Genomic DNA, 20904 nt, shown 5'->3' on the forward strand with positions numbered 1-20904 from the left:
GGGTTGGGCTTGGGGCCAGGGTTAGAGGGGGCTGCAGCCACCCCAAAATTTCGCATAGCCCCGGCTCAATGCCCCGCCTCCACCCATACGCTAGGAAGAGCCCTCCCCAACACCCCTTCCCTCCCCCCACAACCAACTGAACAGCTGCACACAGCTCTCCATACTGCCAGGCTATGCTCCTTGCTGTGCTGTGGCTGCACACACGCAGGGGCATTTATCGGCCAAATTATCAGCTGCATTGGGTCGATTTCTGATACGGCGAATTTTCTTTATTTTGGTACCGATCAGATAATTGAACTGACGTATTGGTACACCTCTAAAGCACCTAAGTTCACTTAGATTCCTCATTAGGTGGAAGAGAATCTGACCCCTAACTGCCAGCAAATTCAACTAGGGTTTATAAAAATCATAACAGTAAAACAAGGAATAAAAACCCTTATATATAATAAAAGGAAATGAAGACCAGAGCAACAAAAAAGGCAAAATTGCCATCACAAAGGGGCAGCACAGGCTAAACAAAAGAACCAAGTCAAGGGCCTCGATGGTGCAGGCAGGGGTGGGAATGGGAGGGGCAGGGACCCAGTCATGCACAGAGCAGACTTCAGTGCTGAAGCCAAGGAAATGAAACTGCTCTGAATCAGGGTGCCAATCTGCCCTCTCAGCACTGGAGACATTAGCATTTGTTTTCTCTCCAAATAATTTTCTACCAACTACAAGCCTGGTCTGTTGCTGTTTGCACAGTACTTTGACAGTGGCACACTACGTGCAATTATTTTCCCCCTATGTGCTCTGCTTACATGTAAGTGCTCTGCTTACATTTTCTCTAAATATAGTTAGTTGGTTTGACTCCTCAGCTCTTCTCTGGAGGTAGCATAAGCAACATCATTCTGTGCTTTCAACCTCAGGTGGAGAAAAACCAATTTAGCCTGGCAGGATCCCACTGAGATGCAAACACCATTGCAGCATCAACATCATGAAAGAGTCTATGCCCCAGAGAGCTTACAATCTAAAAGGACAAAGACTGGCAAGAAGTCGCAGGGGAAATAGACACAGGAAGTTGAAATCATGTGAATTTACTTGAGCCGGGAGCAGCACCCAGGTCTCCAGAACCTCACTCCAGTGCTTGTTACCTTCAACAGGCCTTGGCTCAGGCACACTGATGGAGCCAGGAATCCCCTTAACTTCTGCTCATAAAAAACTTCCACTCAGAAATGCTGTATGCCTCAGGTTAATATTCTGACAACCAACTTAATTGCCTTCTTGTGGATAAGCTGTGTTACAGGACAAACATCTTCCAGTCTGAAGCAACTAACAGTCTGGGTATTTGTTAGGCTGGAAGCTGTTTGGGGAAAGCACAACCCCTCCTTTCCACTCCAGTGAGGTCTGCTCCGGTGACCAAGTGGCACCTGCATGGACTCTTTGCCTAGAAGCAGCTTCCAACATTCCAGCACTCAGCACGAGCAATTCTTGCTAACCCAAAGCAGATCAAACTCCTCAAAGACCTCCATCAGCAGCCCCTGCTGAATTGGTGAGACCTTGAATGGGGCCTTTTGTTAAATCATGGATTTCAGTGAAGCAAGGAGTTTCAGCAGAGTCTGAGCAGCCAATTGAGATTAGCCAGAGAATGAGTCACCCCTACCTCCACACTCTCCAGAGATGCAGAGCGTCTCAGCTGACTTTTCCCATTGGCTTTGACTTGTGGCTCCTGTAAATACTTGGTGGTTTCCATCTCAGTGTCCTGGAGCTCTGGCCTTGTCCGACGGCCATACCACTTGGCTCCATTCACGTACTTAGGCTTGATTTCATCTGGGATGGCTGGGAGGGGAAAAATAAATCCAAGTCTGGGACAGGCAAATGTCTAGACAAAGCCCCTTTAAAATTCCATTTCCGCTTCGTTAATGAGATCTTGAAGCTCAGACTAAAGGAAACACCACCAGCGGAAAATATGCAGGGGGAAAAAAAAGCAGTGCTCTGGACAAAACCTCTTTCACTGTGGAGCTACAGCATTACCCCCTGGCTTTCTTGGAAAGAAAAACAGCTTACCACGAAGGACAGTCATCCCAAATTATAAAGAGGGACCCCTCCTCCCACCCCCGGTTAAGATTCTTACTTATGCCAGGAGAGAAATGTTTCCTCCTTCCTCAGTTTTCATTTAAGTGCAACAGTAACTGCAACCTTCGTGCAACAGTTGCAAGAGTCAAGTTGTCTGTGGGCACTGGTCATAGGATTTCTGGCTTCTGAAGGCAGGAGTCCAGTGCCTGAGCTAGAGGAGTGGGGCCATTATTTTGCAAGTAGGAAACAAATTCATAAGTCTCTATCTGGTGTGGCCAGCAAAAGCAGACAGAAGGCATACATCTGTCTATATGAATATAAGACAATGTCATTTTCTAGACTCCATTTGTGCTTAGAAATTCTATAGTGCTCAAAGGATTGATACAATCCTTGAGACCGGGAGACAAACGCAGCTCTCCAATACTCTAGCCTTTAATGTCTTTGTTCTCACAGCTCCTCCTTGCAAGGCAGGTCCATGCCATTCTCCCCAGTTTTCAGACAGGAGCTGAGACAAGGAGAGGATCAGTCACTAGCCTAGGGCCATACAAGGAGCCTGTGACAGCAGAAAAATCAAACGGGGTCTCTCATGTTCCAGGGTAATGCCCTAATGACTAAGCCAACTGTCCAGTCCACTTTGCCAGTTCAGAGACGTACTCTCCCATGCACCTAGGATCGGGCCCAGTGGCAGATGCAGGAAGCAAACCTGAATGGCTGGCAAGAGATTCCCACCTTGGTGTCCATCTGCCTACTCACCTGGTTCCAAGTAACTACTCTCCTCATCAGAGATGCCCAGGTCGATATTGGAGGACAGCACTGTCACGAAGCCTTCTTTGAACTCTTCAAAGTTAACCTGGTGGGGACAGGAGAAACCACTCAGACTGCTGGAAGGAGGGCTTTGCCAATGTGTAATTAGAAGTCTTACAAGCCCAGAGCCATTTCTCTGAGGGGAGACTGTGGAGAAGCCACTGGAATCCACAGACAGAGAACTTGTGTGTACCTGTGCATGTCTCTGTGTGCACACATGCATGGGGGTGGGGGGGGACACAGAGTGGAGAAAACACCCACTGTTCAGGTATCCGTGTGTTGGGAGCTTTTGAAAAAAAATCTGATGTTAAAAAACACTAACATCGTACTGCCTGGGACCTGTCTGTCTGGCCTCAAGCCACCCGAACCCAACTATTCTGCTGCTTTCAGGGTCCCCCATGGGGATCCCTACTGTCACCATCTTATAGACAAACTTCTGGAAGCGGTTCCTCTACATAGACCATTACTGCTGGTCTCTTAAGCTAATAGTGAACGGTGTTAATATTAAACATGATCCTACTACTGATGGTTTTGCAGCAGCACTGAATGAACACATCCAACTGCAATGAAATGCAATGACAGGAGTACAGCTAGTCACTGGGATGCAGAACTAAGGATTCAGCTCTCTCTAGCCACCGCCCCCCCCCAGGAATTGTCAGGTTAGCTCCATCTCTGCAATTTTCTTTAAAAAACAAAAAGGGGCATCTTATTAACATGAGGACATGCCTAGGCTCTCCCTTGATCTCCCTCCAGCAAATGGACAAAGTTCAAATGCTCAAACAGTGCAATGGAGACCGAAGAGTCCTTTACATGCAGGGAGAAAGTGAATTGAGAGGCCAGCTATAAAATTCCAGTCTAATGAAATACCACCACTACAAGTCTGTCTCCAGCCTTTTCTGCAGATAAGCATGTTTCCTTGAACTCACCAGCAAGGAACAGAATGTAACCAAAAGTTTTGTAATCACATAAAAAAAATTTGGTTGCAGTGTCATTGTTTAATTATCTATCCAGTTATTTCCTTTCCTCCCACAGTCTTCTCAACCATCAAATGAAGTCACTAGCACTGGCATTCTGCATTTTTAGGGAGTGGAATATTAGCCGAAACTGAAATTAACTCTTCTCTTTACAATAATTTGAGGGATCATCTGGAAAACAGGAGAATTTCCACTGTCCAACCACTAAGGAGAGTTCAGAGCTGTGAGTTTTTAAATACATTGAAAGTTTGCCCCAAATGTATCAAAAGGCTCCTGAAGTACTTCGGCCTATTTAAAATAGCATTCAGTTGATTTATGATTCTGGACTGAAACCACAAGGAAGTTTGTAACCTGACCTTCAGGCTTACTAGAAATAAGATAGACTCAGGGAACACAAATCCTGTAAAACCAAAAACAGCTTGTACAAAGCCCTGCAAAACACAACTCTGACCCCATGCTGGTCATGAGGAGTTTGAGCTTGGAGTCCATTTAGATCCAGATTTCTCCTAGAATTTTGTTCCACTGTCACTGGGTTACCCAACTGTCTTTTGAACATGGACTGGAGAAACTGCTATAGCCTACCCAGCACTACACAACATTTAGTGCATGCATGTGCACACACATTATTGCATGCCACCTAGCAACTTTGACAGGATCAGAACAGCACCCAGGGCACGGGCCACAACGTTTTTGAGCTGTATGCCAAAGTACACCACAACCTGGACTTAGAAGATGTTGGAGTGCCAAGCCGGACAGCAGGGGAACCACGAGGGCCCCTATCCTTGTTGTGGTAGTGTAGCCCTGCCAACTTCCAAGGTTTGTGTGCAGCCGTTTCCAGAAACAAGCTGTGCCGGAGCTCCAGACCCTGGTGCAGCCACTTGTAGCCTTGTGGCTCCCTGCTGCAAGCAGCCTAGGCTCTGGGCAGGCCTTTGCTACCTACCATGGAGCCCAGCCTGCTGACAGCAGGCAGCCGCAAGCCTGCAAGTGGCCATATCAGGATTCAAAGTCCCAGCCCGGCTGCCTGCACACCTCAGGGAGCACGGTAGGGAGGGGGGGCAGAGTTGCACTGTCCCAGGTCCTTTCCCTGCTATGCGCTCTGAGGCACACATGCAGCCACTGCTGGCTGTGGAGCTGGGCCAGGGCTCTGGGCCTGGTGCTCTGGCTGTAGCCTCCCTGCCATATCTGGCTTGAGTTCCAGGCATCTGCTGCCTGCCAGGGAGCCTGGCCAGCTCACAGCAGGGCTTGCAGCCTCCCTGCCACCTGCTGCAACAGCCTGGGCTCCATGGCTGGTAGCAGCTGCCAGGAGCCCAGGCTGGCTGTAGTGTGCCGAGAAAAGCGGCTTTATGTGCCATGCTCTAGTATGCAAGCCAGGGGGTGCTCGCTCCTGGCTTAGGGTGAGGCTTCTGAACTTTTCCCTTCTGTACAAAATGGAGGTGTTAATCTTAATGGTGCAGTTAAGACTGCATTTGAAAAAAAATCTACAAAGCAGTGCAGAGAAATGACTATCTATCTCTTTGGGTGGCCTTTTTTCACTGTGAAGGGACAGGCTGTGCCTTGAATTGTATGCCAAGGAAAACAGCTACAGTCATTCTTCAAGGCAGCATTTAAAACCACTAGTCTATGGTAGTTTCTTCTCGTTTGAAATCCACTGAGTTGCCACAAACACAGAGAGGGAGAAGAATTTTGAGCAGATTTTATGTATATATACACAAACAATTAAGGAAATGTTACAAAAACAAACATCATAATTGACCAGGTGTATGTCCACCCCAGACAACATACAAAACATTTCCCTTTGGAAACAGCCCTCTGTCTGAGGCGGTGTTTGTTTTGCATTGATCCACCCATACAAAATCCACCAGTCCTTTGGGTCAGTCCTTCCCCCCTCTCTCAAAAATATGGAGCATGCTAAGGAAATTAGCAGCCAAAAGCTTTATGGCCAAGCAAGTTCTGGTTGCCTCACTCCTTCTCCAGCCTTTTCCAGGGACATTCCTGACTCCTAAGGTTCCAGCCTGCCTCCCCTTTCCAGCTTCCCCCACCCATCCCTCCTGGCACCTCCTCTCCCCACTTCAGCTCACACACTTCCCTGTGCCTGGCCTTTGCCTGGGGAAGGAATGTGCATCTCCTGGCAGGAGCCCCAGAGGACACAGGGAGCATTGCCAGGTGTCTGAGGGAACCAGACTTTTGATTCAGTAAAATCCCAGTGCCTCTGGATGCAACTGCAGTGCAGAGTTCTTGATGGGCATCAGAAACCGCATGCCTTGCCATGCAGAGATGGCCTAGACTTGTTTATCCTCATGGTGCACTGGGGTCAGGGTGGCAAAAGCAGAGCAGGCTTATGACCACTGGCAGAAGTGCATGTTGGGGAAGATTTTTCTTTTCACACCAGTGCACACAGATCTGTTTGTTCTGTCTCTGCCTCCAAGTTCCAACTCTTGTACATCCCTAACTGAGCTAACAAGATACTACAGGGCTCAATTCAAAGCTGGTTGAAGTTGAGGAGCATTACTAACTGCAGGGGTTTTGGAGCAAGCCCAAGAGAATGATCTCACATCTGCTGTGAACCAGTGGCTTAAAATTCTTATGAGATTATTATAGGATTCTGAAGTTCTCTCGTTAGTACATCACAGAGCCAGGTGCTCTTGCAGGGAAACCCCTGCCACGGGGCAAGGGACAAGCTTAGAAGACCTCTCCACCCCCATATATTTGCATTGGGCTTGCACCAAATGTAACTAAACCAAAACCCTGGGTAGACCCTCTCATTTCAGTTTAAAATATCTGATTTTATTCAATCATTAATAGGTTTAAGCAAAGTTTCAGTCCGGGTCTGCTCTGCTGGGTGTAAACTGGGTGTTACAAGTGAGCCCATGCAATGTTCTGGACTTGGTTAAGGTCCACATCACTTCTCGGCCTCTTGAAGGCTCAGATCAAGTGTTGCATCTTTAGTTGCATTGGTGCAACAGTGCAAGTCCCAGTGCCCTACCGCAACAACACCCAGAGCCCAACCCCAACAGGAAAAACAGCAGTGGATCCAAACTGAAGTTCCTGAAACTGCTGGGATCTTATGGGCCAAGGGCAGCAAGTAGATATGCACAGATGGGTGGGAAAACCCAGAGTGGCCAGAGTGGGAAAGTCCATCTTGCCTAGTCCTGTGTTCTACAGCAGAAAGCGCCAGACTCCCAGAAAGGTCTAGGACCCCTACAAGAGGCCAGTGCAAGATATTCTGCTTCCACAAGGGTGAAACCCAAGTCCCAGATTAGAGACTGGCTGAAACCCTGACACCCAACCCCATCTTTCCCTTTCTAAAAATCTGACCCTTACTCAGAGACCAGAAACCAGGGGACAAACAGCAAGAGAGAGGCACCAGATTTAAAAGAGAAAGAGTCAACTCCTTTTTTCACACAGGAGCACATCTAATTCCAACCATGAGGTGCATAAGTGGATGTCTGCACCTAAGGATGATTCTATTTCACCCTGCTCCAAGTCCTTAAAAAACACCATTAACACACACAGGGTCTCTCATCCTTGCTGCTTTTTGTGACTTGCTCTTAAAAGTTAAGAGGAGAGTGGGATGGTATAAAAGTAGGGGTGTTAAGGCCTCTTCAGGGACTTGAGCAGGCTGGAGGAGGATCACACTTAGGCACCTCATTGGTAGAAAAAGGTCCCCATGGGGCACTTGGCCAGCAGAGCTCACTATTACAAGAGAGCTTGAAGGCTAAGAGCTCTGTGGGGCTCCAGAGCAGGACAGGATGAGATGTTTATACAGCTGACAGGAGCATCCAGGAGACACAACAGGAAGGAAGGATGATTTTCAGAAAGGCTGTAATCTTCACCTCCCCTAAGCCATCAAGTTCCAATTCAACAGACTTTCCCCAAGTGCAAGTCCTATACAGAGCCTAAAAAGGGGGAAGTGTATGTGTGCCGGGGGGGTGGGGAAGAGATCCCCACCAGACAAAGCGCTGGGCTAAACAGACCCCAGATGCAATAGCTCATAAGGGAGGGGGTGAGATTCAGTTAAGACCAGAAGTAAAGGGCAGAAAGCTCCCATCTCTGGGGAGGTGGGGGAGACAGAGGTGGGGGTCCTGTGGAATCAAATTGTTCACACTCAGAGACGCAAACATTCAAACATTGGGGTTGGGCGTCAAACAACCCAGCAGCGAACCTCCTGGAACAGGCCAAGTTGCACCCCCCCCATCCCAGGTAGCCAAGCAACACAGCACAGGCGAGTGCTCAGCAGGAATTTCTGTGCTAGTTTCTGGTAAAAAACAAAAAAAAACAAAACAAAACAAAACAAAAAACTTTCCTGGGCTGGGTGCTTGCAGTCTCCAAGGCATAAAGATTAGGGTGCTGCATTGGTGTAGATCCCTCAAGCCATCCAGGGCCCAACTGAGCTTGGTGCTTGGAAACAGCAGGTGAGCAACATGTGGTCAGCCTGAACATACCTCTCACATGTGTTGTGGGCTGCAGAAGGTTTCCTAAACTTCACTACCAAATACTCTTCAGCAGTTAGAGAATCATGGGGCCAGACCCACAGCCAGTGCAAGTCAGCACAGCTCCACTGAGGATCTGACTGCTGATCTCCAGCTACATTGGGGTAGTGCTTTTGCACTGTCCTAAAACTGACATTGACCCCTGCAGGCACAGTCACTCACCCGGGCCAAGTGGTCACTCCCCAGCAGGGTTTGCAGAAGTACTGGCAGCTGCCGCTCCCGATGAAGCTTGTGGCATAGCTCCGTCAGCTCCTCCTTGTCCAGGTAGCCAGTCCCAGTGGTATCACAGCTGTTATAGACCTCCTTCAGCTGGGACACATATTTGTTTTCCTCTTCCTCATCCATCCCATAGTATCCTGCCACCAATCTGAGGAGTCAGCAAGGAGAGAGAGGATTAAGTCTTGCTATGTAAGGCATTAAAAGAGTTTGTCTCCCCTTCCCAGACAACCTCCCAAAACTAGACAGCCAATCTTAAAGCAAAATTAAATCTCCCTCTCCCATCCATAAAAAAGCTTCAGAGATACAGTGTATTATCTCTTTGTTTCAAGTGATGCAGACCCAGGTTCACCAAGCCTTTCACCAAGAAACTACTTTCACCACCACCACATGTTGACAGGCCCGACTCGGGCATGTTAAATGAAACCAGCACTCAGACCACCTAGCCCAAACCTTTCTTCCATATACCACAGTACTCTGTCAAGGTGATGGAGGGAGGAAGAAGATATTGAAAGCCCCATGATTCTGCTGTTCACAGGCAGCAAGCCCTTGGGGGGATTCAGGACCCCACATATACTGCAAAAAGCTGGACCCATGGTTTTGCAGCCAAAGCCCTGGTAAAGTAGCAGCACCCATTTCCTTCACCATCACGAAGGACCAAGATCATTTTTTGGTGCATTAGAAGCTCAGATTTCAGAGCATGATTGTGCCGATTTCAGAGCATGATTCACAGTGGCAGTTGCACAATACCTGGACCCCTCCCCAACTGAATACCCAGGAGAAGGGGCAAAGTGGACGAACAATCCTGGAAACAAGTAATCTTGGTCCAACTTGTGTTGGGTGCATGTGCATGCTTCAGTGCCGGATAGTTCATCAGACACTCAGCAGAGTGGCTCACAATTTGCACAGCTTTATTCCAAAGACACGTATAGATATGAACCTATTAGTTTTCATATCCCCAGCACACAAGCAAGTCTATCCTCCAGAGAAGTTTAGCCAAGGGGACTCCTACTCAGATCAGAGGTTGCACTTTTCAGACTGTGACTGCCTTGTGATACTTAGCACTTCTTTGAAGTCCCTCTCAGGAGCCACAGTCCAGGTTGTGGCCTACCTTGAAGTACCTCTCAGGAGCCACAGTCCAGGTTGTGGCCTCTCAAGTATGGAGCCACACACCTGCATCTTGGCCTGATCCTGGCATTGTGAGATCTGAAGTCAGCCCCTGAAAGACCACATTCCCCATAGATACTTCATTCATTCAGGATAACAAGCACGAGACCAAATCAGACCCAGACTCTTATTAACAGGGCCTCAGAAGGCTCAAAGCTGCCAAGAGCAGACACATGTCTATGGCCGCTCAAGATATCTTGTTTGGTAGCGCAATAGGAAGTGGATTAACAGGAGACCCAAGCAAGTTAAATGTGTGCCTCAATCCCCATGATATCTGTCACAAATTGCTCTCACTGTCCCCCTACAACCCTGCTTCTGGAGCACCACAGCCAGACAGCCTGCAAAGGCAGGAACAGCATCAGCACCACAAAGGGCATCCCTCCAACTGAGGAAAGTACATGGAGGGTGACAGGGCCAATCTCAAGGTAAGACTGGGTAAGAGAAGATCCACAACCCCATCCAGACCACCTGTAGGCTGAAACTGGGCACAGCAGTTATGAGAAAGCACAAGGAACCTTCAGGCCATGACCAAGGTCTTGAATTGTGCCCAGATCCACGACACTCCAGTACTGTGTGGGGCAGGAAAGCACCCACATACCTCAGCATTCAAAGAAATCTTGGAGAATAACCTCAAGTAACAGCTCTCTCCCTTCAAAACTTGCCTGTCCAGAGATGTGTTACTGCTTTAACCAAACTAGGATAGCTAAAGTGATAGCACCACCCCATTTGGATGCAATGCTGATATGCTGGGGGTCTCACACATCTCTAGCGTTGGCTCTGCACCCCTCACACACCTCTCTCTGATGGATGCAGTTGCCTGGCAGTCAACAGATCGGGCCTCAGCTCCCAGCTTTGCTGCTTGTTCCCTGCATAACCTTGGATGAGTCACTCAAGATCTCCCTACCTGCTTCAGAGGTAGTGTTCCTGTTCCCCGCACCCCGCTGGTGTCTCTTCACAGCTATTTCAATCACAGACTGCCTCTTACTCAGTTTGTGCATTGAGGAGCCTGTGGTTTTGCCATGTAACCAGTTACTGTTAACAATGCTGTACCAAGCAATTGTGGTGCCACTAACCCAAAATCCTCCTTCCCATTTGTCCCATTACTAAAAGAAAAAAAAAAGTTCAGAAATTAGAACAACCCACATTTGAAGTGGCTGCAAACATAGTTTAAGTTAAATCTGATGATTGCAGGAAAGACCCATAGGGTAAATCAGAACATGCACTGCAGTGAATGACCCACACCAGAAACCCCCTGCTCCCCATTCCATAGGCCCAATAGATATTCTCATACTCTCACATTTCCAGACCTAGAGGTACCCAAGCACTCAATAGGTGGAAATTGAAGGGTAAGGGCCATTCATTCAGCAGGCCATATTAAGCCTGCCAGGTGAGTAAATATTCATTTAATACAAAAAGGAGTAAGCGAAACCCAAGTTTCTGCATATACAGACACACAACCCTCGCTGAACTGGCCTCCTTATGTCCAGGCTTGAGCCCTCCCTCCACTTGCCAACTGTTGCCAGCTCCTCCTATGACCAGCCCAGTTGCTGACCTTTCCCACTGGTGGTGCTTAGATGTATGGAGCAGCTGTGTTGTTTGCTCCCACCTGACTGACTAAAGCAGGTTACTTCACACTGTAAGAAGCTGATGAGACACTATGTTAAAGAGCAGGCCAGAAGACTCTTGGGTTTGGCTCTGTTAAAATGTAAGCTGCTCAGGTGTGGGTGGAGACAGGGGGAGACCAAAAAAAGGAAAACTAAGGTACTTTAGTGCTGAAAGGAAACAGGTCCTGTTGTTCCTCTTCCTTCTATACACATCAAAAGCCTTGCTGGGACAGTGCTTGCCTAACACTTTCTTCCTTAAAAACATCTCCGCTGCAAACACCTGTAACTTCTCGCAATAGCACTGGCACCCATGCTCATCAGCACAGTCTGACCTACCTGTGAAATTCTGACTCAGAGATAGAATTGCTCCTCAGCAAAAGTATCTCCACTTCCTTCCTTCCCAGGGTACCATTGGCCTGTGCCAACTCAGCTAGCACACAGTGGAGCTGTTGCCCTGTGGGGTCAGGCCAACTCTCAAGATCTCAATATTGCGCTGTTAGACAGGAGGGTGTGACACAATTGCACATATACAAACACATAAATCAATTAGGTGCACACACACACACACACACACACTACCAACTCAGGCACATACACATCCAAACCAGCCTAGGCACATGCATACCTATCACCAATTCAAGTACATACACTCTACACCCCAAAAGTTAGAAAAAAAATAATTGTCCATACCCGCACACTCAGTACACATACATAGATCACTAATTGGTATATCATGCACACAATGCCATACATATACATACACACACTCACAAACCACCTACACATACACACAGGTAAGTTCCTAACTTGGACGGTATGGTATGTGTGCGCTTGGGGTACCTGGGATACTTGGGGGAAGGTTAAGGAGAGAGAGAGAGAGAGAGAGAAAGCATAGGGATTGAAAATTGCCAGAACTGGGATTAGAACTGGTAGACTAGAGAGAAGCTGACTGAGGAACTGAGGCTTGGGATTACTTAAGGTAGATTGGGGCTGGAAACTGAGGCAGACAGCCCAGATGGGGGGGGCAGATAAGTGGTGGCAAGGAGGAAACAGTCAGGAAAAAGACAAAAACCCAGCTTGGGGTTTCAAAATAACAGGTTTATTGAACAGACAGACAACACATTACACAGACCCATGAAGTTATTGGTTCCCCACACACACAAGTACTCACAATGGCAGCAGGAGAAAGAGACGCAGTAGAAGAACTAGAGTCCAGGTAGGGAAGACAAACAGAGTCCGAGTCCTTGGATGAAGAGAGGGTGGGGGTGATAGCTACCTATCCAGGCTGGAAAGGGGTCTTTGTCCAGCAGGTGTTGTCCAGAAAGGGGTTGCCAGCAGGGCCTCTGGGTGGACAGGTGGTTTGGCGTGTGCTGGTCCAGATAGAGAGGGCGTCCCAAGGAGTCAGGCTTTGTTACCCCTTTTTATGGGGCAGACTACCTCTGCTCTCCTGTGGGGAGGGCCTGTCCAGGCAATGTCAGTCCTGTTCCAAAGGGTTCCAGGTGTTCATGCTGAGCATGTGCAGCTTGGCACAATGGTGGGTTGCCTCATCTTTTGTTTCTTGAATGCTGAGGGTGGTTCCAATGGCTGGGGCGTTGGTCCAGGTATTGGTTTTGATGGTTCGGTCATTCAGAGGGAGCTATTTTTAGACCTACTGCCATTGTCTCTCAAGCACCCTCATTCATCCCCATTCATTCAGGAACCAAGTTACATAGAAGGGGTAGGTGAATCATAGGTTGCACATCCAGGCATGGGGATAAGATGAAGGCTTGACATGACTTATGCTAACTTACATATATAGGCCTAAAACAGTAATCATACAATATAAAAGCAGTAAAAACAAACAAACAAACAAACAAAAAAAGATCAATACAAACATAATAATTATCACTTATAAAACAGTGGATATCTATAATCAAAATAGCAGGGAACTTATTTGCAAAGAAGGGAGAGAAAAATAAAACTTACTACTTAAAATAAAATGTTAAAGCTTATCCTACATCTTAGCTTACTTATACTTATCTATAGGGAACAGAGAAGGAGAGAAAAAAAAAAGTCAGAAATGGTTGGAGAAGGGGAGAGAAAGCATTTTAAAATAAAGAAAAAAGAAAAAAACTGGGGGTTTTGCTACAGAGCCATGATTCTGCCATGCAGTAAGGGAAGCAGCAGGCTCTGAGCATTTCCTTACTCCTGGGCACAAGGGCAAGGTCTCCTGCTTAGGGTTCTTGCTCTCAGGAGGGGCAAGGCAGTAAGCACATATAGCCTTGATCCCAAAGAACAGAAACGGCACATTTACATGTCCAGTTTCATTCCTGCACATGCCCACAAGGCTAAGGCCACGCTGGAAAAAGTGTCCAGATTCCCAACAGCCTTGGAGAACAACATTTTTGATTTGCATGGGTGTTTGTCACCTGCATCAGCCTCTCAAACCCACAGCAATTGGGACAGGTACTGCACTGTCCCCCATGCCAAGCAGAACCTCACCCTATGCTTACACCCCTGCCTATAGATTCTGGAGATGGAGGACAAGCATGATACATGACCTTCCAAATGGGCAGATAAGTGTCCCTCTGCAGAGGGCTCCTAGAGTTCCTGCATAATAACCCCAGACACTAAGGACAAGGATATGGACACTACTCTGAGCCACCCAGGCACCACTCAACAGGATTGTGCCTCATGGCCTGGGGAGTCCACAGAGCTACTATGCTGGAGAAGTACATGGAAATACAGAGTGGGGGTGTCAAGGTACAATCAGCTACAAAGACAGAGGGGGCTATGGAAGCCAGACTTTTCCCAAGTGCTACCCACATTCCCATTCTGCACCCATTTGAGCAATCACCACTGCAAAGTAACCAGAGACAGACCCTGCCCCACAGTGATGTCAATCCTAATGGATCCCCAAGGTCCGTGTCTAGGTATTTACAAAGGGCAACTGGCATAGGGTTGTCTTCCCTATTTCTACAAACTTTGTGCGAGTGAAGGCAGTGTGTTCATTTAGAGACCATTGGTACCAGATGCCCCATCCACCAGCAGCGATTGCTTGGCTGATGCGACTGGGGACACCACTTCCAAAGACTGTAACCATGCAGAACAAATCTCAGCACACCCTGATCTGCCACCCCTATGGGTTCTCTCCTTTGGAAAGCTTCTGCAGGAGGGAGACAGGTTGGAGAAAGAAAGCAACAAAAGCAGGACCCTTCCCTCACAAGGGGCTTAGGCTATAGTCGTGCAAAACTGTGCATTTTTAAATTCACACTTCTCAGTGCAAAGAACATGAGAGAAGGATAGTGTTATTCAGCATAATGGCAGCAGAATCAGCCCACAAAACATTAAGTTGTACATAAGACAGGCTTTTTTTCCCCCCACTTGTAGCACTGCAACATATACCATTTACGTATGTAGCCTCAGGACTGGAAGGCGGCCACGCAGACCCCTTTCCAGCCTGGATAGGTAGCTCCAAGTAACATCCAAACTTAGAATCAACAATGTTCATTAAGCACACAGCATTGTCACCTGATCAGTTCCACTCTTTTTTCCTCCCCAAGGCTAAGCATTATTTCTAAGGCTTCTAGGAGCAGCCTTGAGAGAAAAAGGGGGACAGCAGCCCTGAAGCCAACTAGCTCCTGCCATTTTCAAGGCTTTTCACTGCAGCCCTTGGACTCTGTTCCCACTTCCCCCAAGTTAATCAGAGTACAGTTACAGGAGGTAGACAGAGGGGCTGAAAGATGTCAGTTATATGGTTAAGAGCATACCAAAATAACCCCCCAGTGGGTTGCATATTTAGCGTTCCACATTCTCTCAGTTTTTATTAAAAAAGAGAAAATCTGTGAATTTTTCAGGGTTTATCTTCATAGGTTTCATAGACATTAGGGCTGGAAGGGACCTTGAAGATCATCAAGTCCCTTCCAGCCCTCATGTCTATGAAAAATGAAAACCATGATGAAATTAGGATAAAAAAGGAAAAAAAAAAAAATCAGTTTAAAATCAGGGAAAAAAAGTCATCAGTGAGGGAGGGAGGGAGGAAGGCTGTGACTAGGGAAGGGGCACAGCATGGTGCAGCCCGTCAGCCGCTCCTGGGGCTGCAGCAGGGAGAAAAGAAGGGGGAGCTGTCAGCGGGTGAGGGGCATGGGTCGTGGGGGCACGGCTCTTGCTGCTACGCATCCCCTAGAAGAGCTGTGGGCTAGGGGGCCTGTGCCGGGCTCTTCCCAGGCGGTGCATGCCCCTGGATCAGTGGCATGAAGCACATGGTGCTGCACCCTACCTTTCTTCCCTGGCTGCATTCACGCCCCTTCCCCCTGCTGCAGTAGCCTGCTGCCAGGCTGTCCTGGCATTTGTTGGGGATGGGGGGAATGACATGCGGCCAGATGGGGGGCAGGGATGGGACCTGGCACTGGCACCTCCCACCCTGGCCGGGCCAGAGCCAGGAGCCCCACATCCCCAGGCAGCGGCTCCAGCCACCCTCCCCTGACCCCAGCCACCTCCCGCCCCACATACAGCTGCCGCCACCACCCCTACCCACATTCGGCCAGAAACCTGTGCCTCAGGTAACTGGCACAGCGACACTTTTAGTTTACCAGCACCACCCATTTTTCAGTTCAAATCCCTGTTAACTGGCACAAGTGGGGAATGGGCCATTCCCCGCTCATGCTGGTTAACAGGGATTTGAACTGAAAAACAGGTGTAAAAAAAAAATAAATAAATAAAAAAAAAAAATAGTTCAGTAAAAACCGAGTGGCTTAATCAAAAAAATCAGGGAATTTAATCAGCAAAATAAATAAATAAATAAAAAAACCAAAACAAACAAACAAAAACAATCAGTAAAAACTGAGAATGTGGAACACGATGCACATGGCTTAGAATACAACAAACCTCTGTTACCCAAGTATCGGTTAAGTGGATTACACACTTAGCTGATGTGCGTAAGTGGAGTACACCACACTGCTACCAGCATGTCAGTGGTGGTTTTTATTTACTAGATATTTGCAAGCTAACTGGAGTCCTGGCCAATGTCTTGTCAGGGAGCTGGGGGTTGCTTTGTCAGCATGACAATAACACTGCTGCAAAGATTACAAAATGGCACTGATTACACAGAGGCACTGAACTGTGAGGGGTCCATGTTTAGACTGGGATTCATCAGGCAGGTATGTAGCTCTGAAAATACTCTGAGGTAGCCAGTTTAGTCTATGCACAAGTCTGCTACACTGATCCTAGCAAACAGCTTGGGGTCTGGCATTGCGAACAAGGGCTCCCAGTGTCCTGCAGGATGGCAGGTGCGGAATAGCCTCGATGCTGGCTGGCAATTCAGAGCAGGCAAAGTTGGGTGAGCATTGGCCAGTAAAGCAATGCCACAGAGCACTAAACTTGCACACCGGAGGGAGTGCAAGCCAGCACCTGGTTGCCCTCTGGAGTAGGAGTGGGGCAGATTGCTCTGCTCTCATGCCCCGTTCCTCACCAGCCTGCATCCCTTACAGAAGCATGGCAAGAATGATCGAGCAGCTCAAAAGGCATGTCCTGCTGTTCCTCCCACCCACCATCACTGCCAAACAGACTGCCCTGCAGCCCCATTGTCTCTGGCAGAGTCTGCCAGAGGGAAGGCAGAGCCTAACTTGCAGCTTCCCTAGCAGAAATGGAGGCTTTGTGCTGCCAGAATGTCTGCTGAGGCCCCAAACAGGAACTGGGGTATGGAAAGGGTCAAAAGACCCATTAAAGCCCCACTTTATTCTCCCCGCCCTCCAGCCAGGCTGTGTTCAGAGATAACACTGCCTTCTGCACACATGCACTCACAGAAGTCCTGGGAGATTTCTCTTTCCCTTGCCAGCCAGACAACATCTGGACGTGGTGCAGATGGCTGTATGGGAAACATTTTTGAGCAGGACAATGCTAGTGCATTCTGAATAGGGAGAAGGCAACACCCTTAGACCCTCAAGCTGTCCATGATCCAGAGGACTCAAATGGTTGCTTGACCACTGCAAGCACAGAGCTTGAGCGTGACCAGCTCAGGCCCAAATGTTTTTCTGAATCAGCCCTTTCTGGCTGGAGATGGAGGCTACTAGGTGTCCCAGTGATGGGGTCTGCATCCCCAAATCCTTTGGCAATTGTTTCTGAAGCCAAAGGTGCCCAGTGGACAGATGTGTTTACAACAGTTCAGGTGAGATTCTGTCAAACGAGCTATGGCAAAAGCCGCGAGCAGTTGCTTCACCTTGAACCTCCTGTGCTAAGCTGCTGAAGTGCACCCTGGGTCATGGGGGGAGGGGATAGGGGAAGAGTTTTCATTAGCAAAACTTGCTGATAAGCAGAAATACAGAGGAACAGGGCTGGGTTAAGTCCTTCCAGAGAGTGGCACACTGACCTCCAAATGGGCCATTACTGCTGGCTAATGCCTAGGACTGCTTGAGTTCTGGGCTGGAAGCAAGGCTGTCTGCCATCCCATGCCTGTAGGACCTGTAGCAACTTGAAGCAGTATTTCAGTGCAGGGCCAGAGATTTCTGACAGCCAGGTATCAGCTACAGCAATGAGCCTAGCAGGATTCTCAACAATGTAGGGATCTGTATGCAGGGATGTCAGTGGAAGAAGACTCTGCACCAATGCAGGGGCATGAATAACAAGCAGTAAACTGCTGTACTACTATACAGCAATTCAGTGGTCTTTGCAGCTCCTCTGACCACTGCAGCTGCACCACATTCCTCCCTGCATACATGTGAAAAGAGACAGAGCAGCAAAAAAGGAAGGGCTGGGAAAGGGCAACAGTTCCTTGCTGGCGGTATCTGAGCAGCAACAGGGCACAGACAGGGTGGTCTGTCCATGGTCAAGACAGAGCTAACTGGAAAGGAAATCACTGTGGGCATTCTTCACCCCACAAAGACCCCACAGTAGGGCACTGGTATTGGAGACCCAACAGCCCTGGCCTTCTCCCTGCTTACAGGCAGCTAGAGGAAAGGAGAGATGTTCCCTTGCACCCCATCTCTTCTCCACCTCTGCTCCTGAGCTCTCCTCTATCTCATCACTGAAATTCTAGAGCAGTGGTAGCCAATCCAGGATACTGGGTTAGTCCAGGGGCCCACAGAGCCACCCATGAGTCTGGGGAAAAAAGGACAAGGGTGGGTGCAGGCACTGTGAAGTGGAATGGAGATGGGACCAGAACAGGTCCAGTGCTTGTAGGGGGGACCAGGACAGTCTGGTGTTCAAGGGGGACTAGGTACCTGGCAATAGGGTTAAGATGGGAGCCAGGGTGGACTCAAGGGCAGATCCAGAACCAACTCAGGCCTAGGAATAAGACAGGAGTGGATGAGAGCTTGCTCAGGTATCCCTGGGGCAACCTCCCTTTTCTTAAAGGTATAGGTACATCAAGGTGTGGCAGGAAACAGAAGAGGAGGCTCAGGGTACAGTAAGGGTTGAATAGCCACCAGGGGGTGTCACAGCCACCCCTGGGACAGGCCTTGGTTACACTGTGCTACCATCCCTCCCACTGAAGCCCTTATTGACACAGATGTACAACATGCCACTGACAGTCAGAGCAGTACAACCCTCCTCCTGACACAGATGTAGCTTTCCCCAGAATGAAGGTGCTTTGTGCCAGTGCAGCCATTATGAGAGGGTGAAGGTTTAGTGGATTTCCAGTAGAAGGCATATTTATACCAATGGAAACACATCATTCATGGGACTCACACTTAACCAACACAGCTATACTAGCACAAAAATCACATGGAGCACACCTACAAATATGGTCCTAACTACTGTTTTAAGACAGGAGAACTCCTGTAGAACAAAACAAACAAAACAAAACCAAAAAACCTGACACTATTATAAAGCTTGATCAAATGGGCACCAGGGCCTCAAATTTCCCAGAGTCACTTGTGATCTTAGGCATCCAAAACTCAGACATGACACAGAAGTCTTATGTGACAAAATGCTAAGCTACTCACCCTCTAGGGAAAAAGGCCCTTTCAGAGAGGTCTCAAGCTGGGTATTAGAAGTCACTCAAGGAACAAGAAAAATAAATCAGACCCTTGTTTATGCCATCAGCTATTTTTTCCCCAGTCAAAAAACGACAAGGTTGGAAACTGGTGTAGCCACTGCATTTTCAGCACCAGTGAAGGAGTATCTGAACCACAAGCCAACTATTTGTGGGATGCATTTTCTGGAAGTTTCCGAGTGAGCATTTTTGGTTAACCCCCCAACAAAAAATCCATTCAAGAAAAAACAAAACTGCAAGACAGTCTAGGACTCCCTGCCCCCAGTCACAGCTCTACATGCTTTTATTCCATAGCAACACAAGCGATACCTGGGGGGAGTGGGGGGGGGGAAAAAATCAGTGGCTTGGTGCAATAAACAGCCAGTAACAATCTGCATGAATGTGGTTATTCATTAATTATAGACATTTTGGGGTCTCCTGCTGACTGTTACCCCATGCTCTCAATGAAGGCACTTTCTCCATATGAAAGAGCTTGCTACAGAGCTAGCATGAAGCAGGCAAATGCTTAAGACTTTTGAAAACAATCAGGGTACTCATTTGGATGCCTAAATATGGATTTGGGAGCTTCACTTTAACACACCTTAGGATAAAAAAAAAAAAAAAGAGGAAAAAAGAGTCTTGATTTAAACTTCCAAGTGCCCAGCTTGACCTTAAATCCTGGACACTGCAGTGAAAAAGATAACATTCTCTCACACTTATTCGTTACATAAAATGTCAATTCCACTACTAAGAACTAGGTCAAACCTAAAACAGCAAATATTTTAGTCAAATAGATCTTTCAACACTCATATAAAGTGTATATACAGAGAGAACTGCATATGAAGGGTCTCAAAAGTACACATACCACATGAATAAGGAGAGTACAGACCCTGGACTTCAGAAAAGCAGACCGACTCCCTCAGGGAAATGATGGGCAGGATCCCCTGGGAGGCCAGTCTGAGTGGGGGAAGGAGTCCAGGAGAGCTGGCTGTACGTTAAGGAAACCTTACTGAGGGGGCCAGAACAAACTGCCTGGATGTGCAGGAAGAAAAAGCAAGTGTGGCAAGTGAATCCAAGGATGAGGAAGTAGAAGGATTGTGGGTTAGGCTACATGGGGGGCAAGGAGAAAGGGATTTGGTGGTAGGGGTCTGCTACAGACCTCCACATCAAGGGGAAGAAATAGATGCGGTGCTCCTGAGGCAGCTCACAGAGACCATAAAAGCTAAAAAGGCGGCAGTCATGGGGGACCTAAACTACTCAGACACCTGCTGCGAGACGCAGACGGCAAAGTCCCACCGCTCACGCAGGTTTCTAACCTGTGTACAGGACGTCCACCTGACACAGGAGGTACATGGTCCCACTAGGGGGAATGCCATACTGGATCTGGTATTGGCAACAGGGGATGACATGGTAGGGGACCTACAGATCGGTAGCCATCTGGGGGACAGTGATCACCTAATAATAGAATTCACCATAAGATGTCGAGTGGGTAAGGTAAGTAGTAGGGTGAAAGTGCTAGACTTTAGGAAAGCTGATCTCAATGAACTCAGGGGAATAGTCAAGGACGCACTGCAGAGTAGGAGTTTTGAAGTGATGGGAGCCCAAGAAGGGTGGCTGTGCCTTAAGGAAATGATCCTTCGGGCACAAAG

The 20904-nt window shown here is 48.1% G+C and overlaps 1 protein-coding gene across 1 annotated transcript in view; it reads right to left on the reverse strand.

Moving 5' to 3' along the window:
• NINL (ninein like) overlaps positions 1–20904 on the reverse strand; it is a 64565-nt gene that overhangs the window by 35915 nt on the left and 7746 nt on the right. Inside the window, 3 exon segments of the mRNA XM_025209286.1 lie at positions 1640–1815; positions 2806–2902; positions 8483–8687. Coding sequence (XP_025065071.1) covers positions 1640–1815; positions 2806–2902; positions 8483–8665 — 456 coding nt within the window. The 5' untranslated portion in view covers positions 8666–8687.

Source organism: Alligator sinensis, unplaced genomic scaffold (genome assembly GCF_000455745.1).
Source record: "Alligator sinensis unplaced genomic scaffold, ASM45574v1 scaffold239_2, whole genome shotgun sequence".
Classification (NCBI taxonomy): domain Eukaryota; kingdom Metazoa; phylum Chordata; order Crocodylia; family Alligatoridae; genus Alligator; species Alligator sinensis.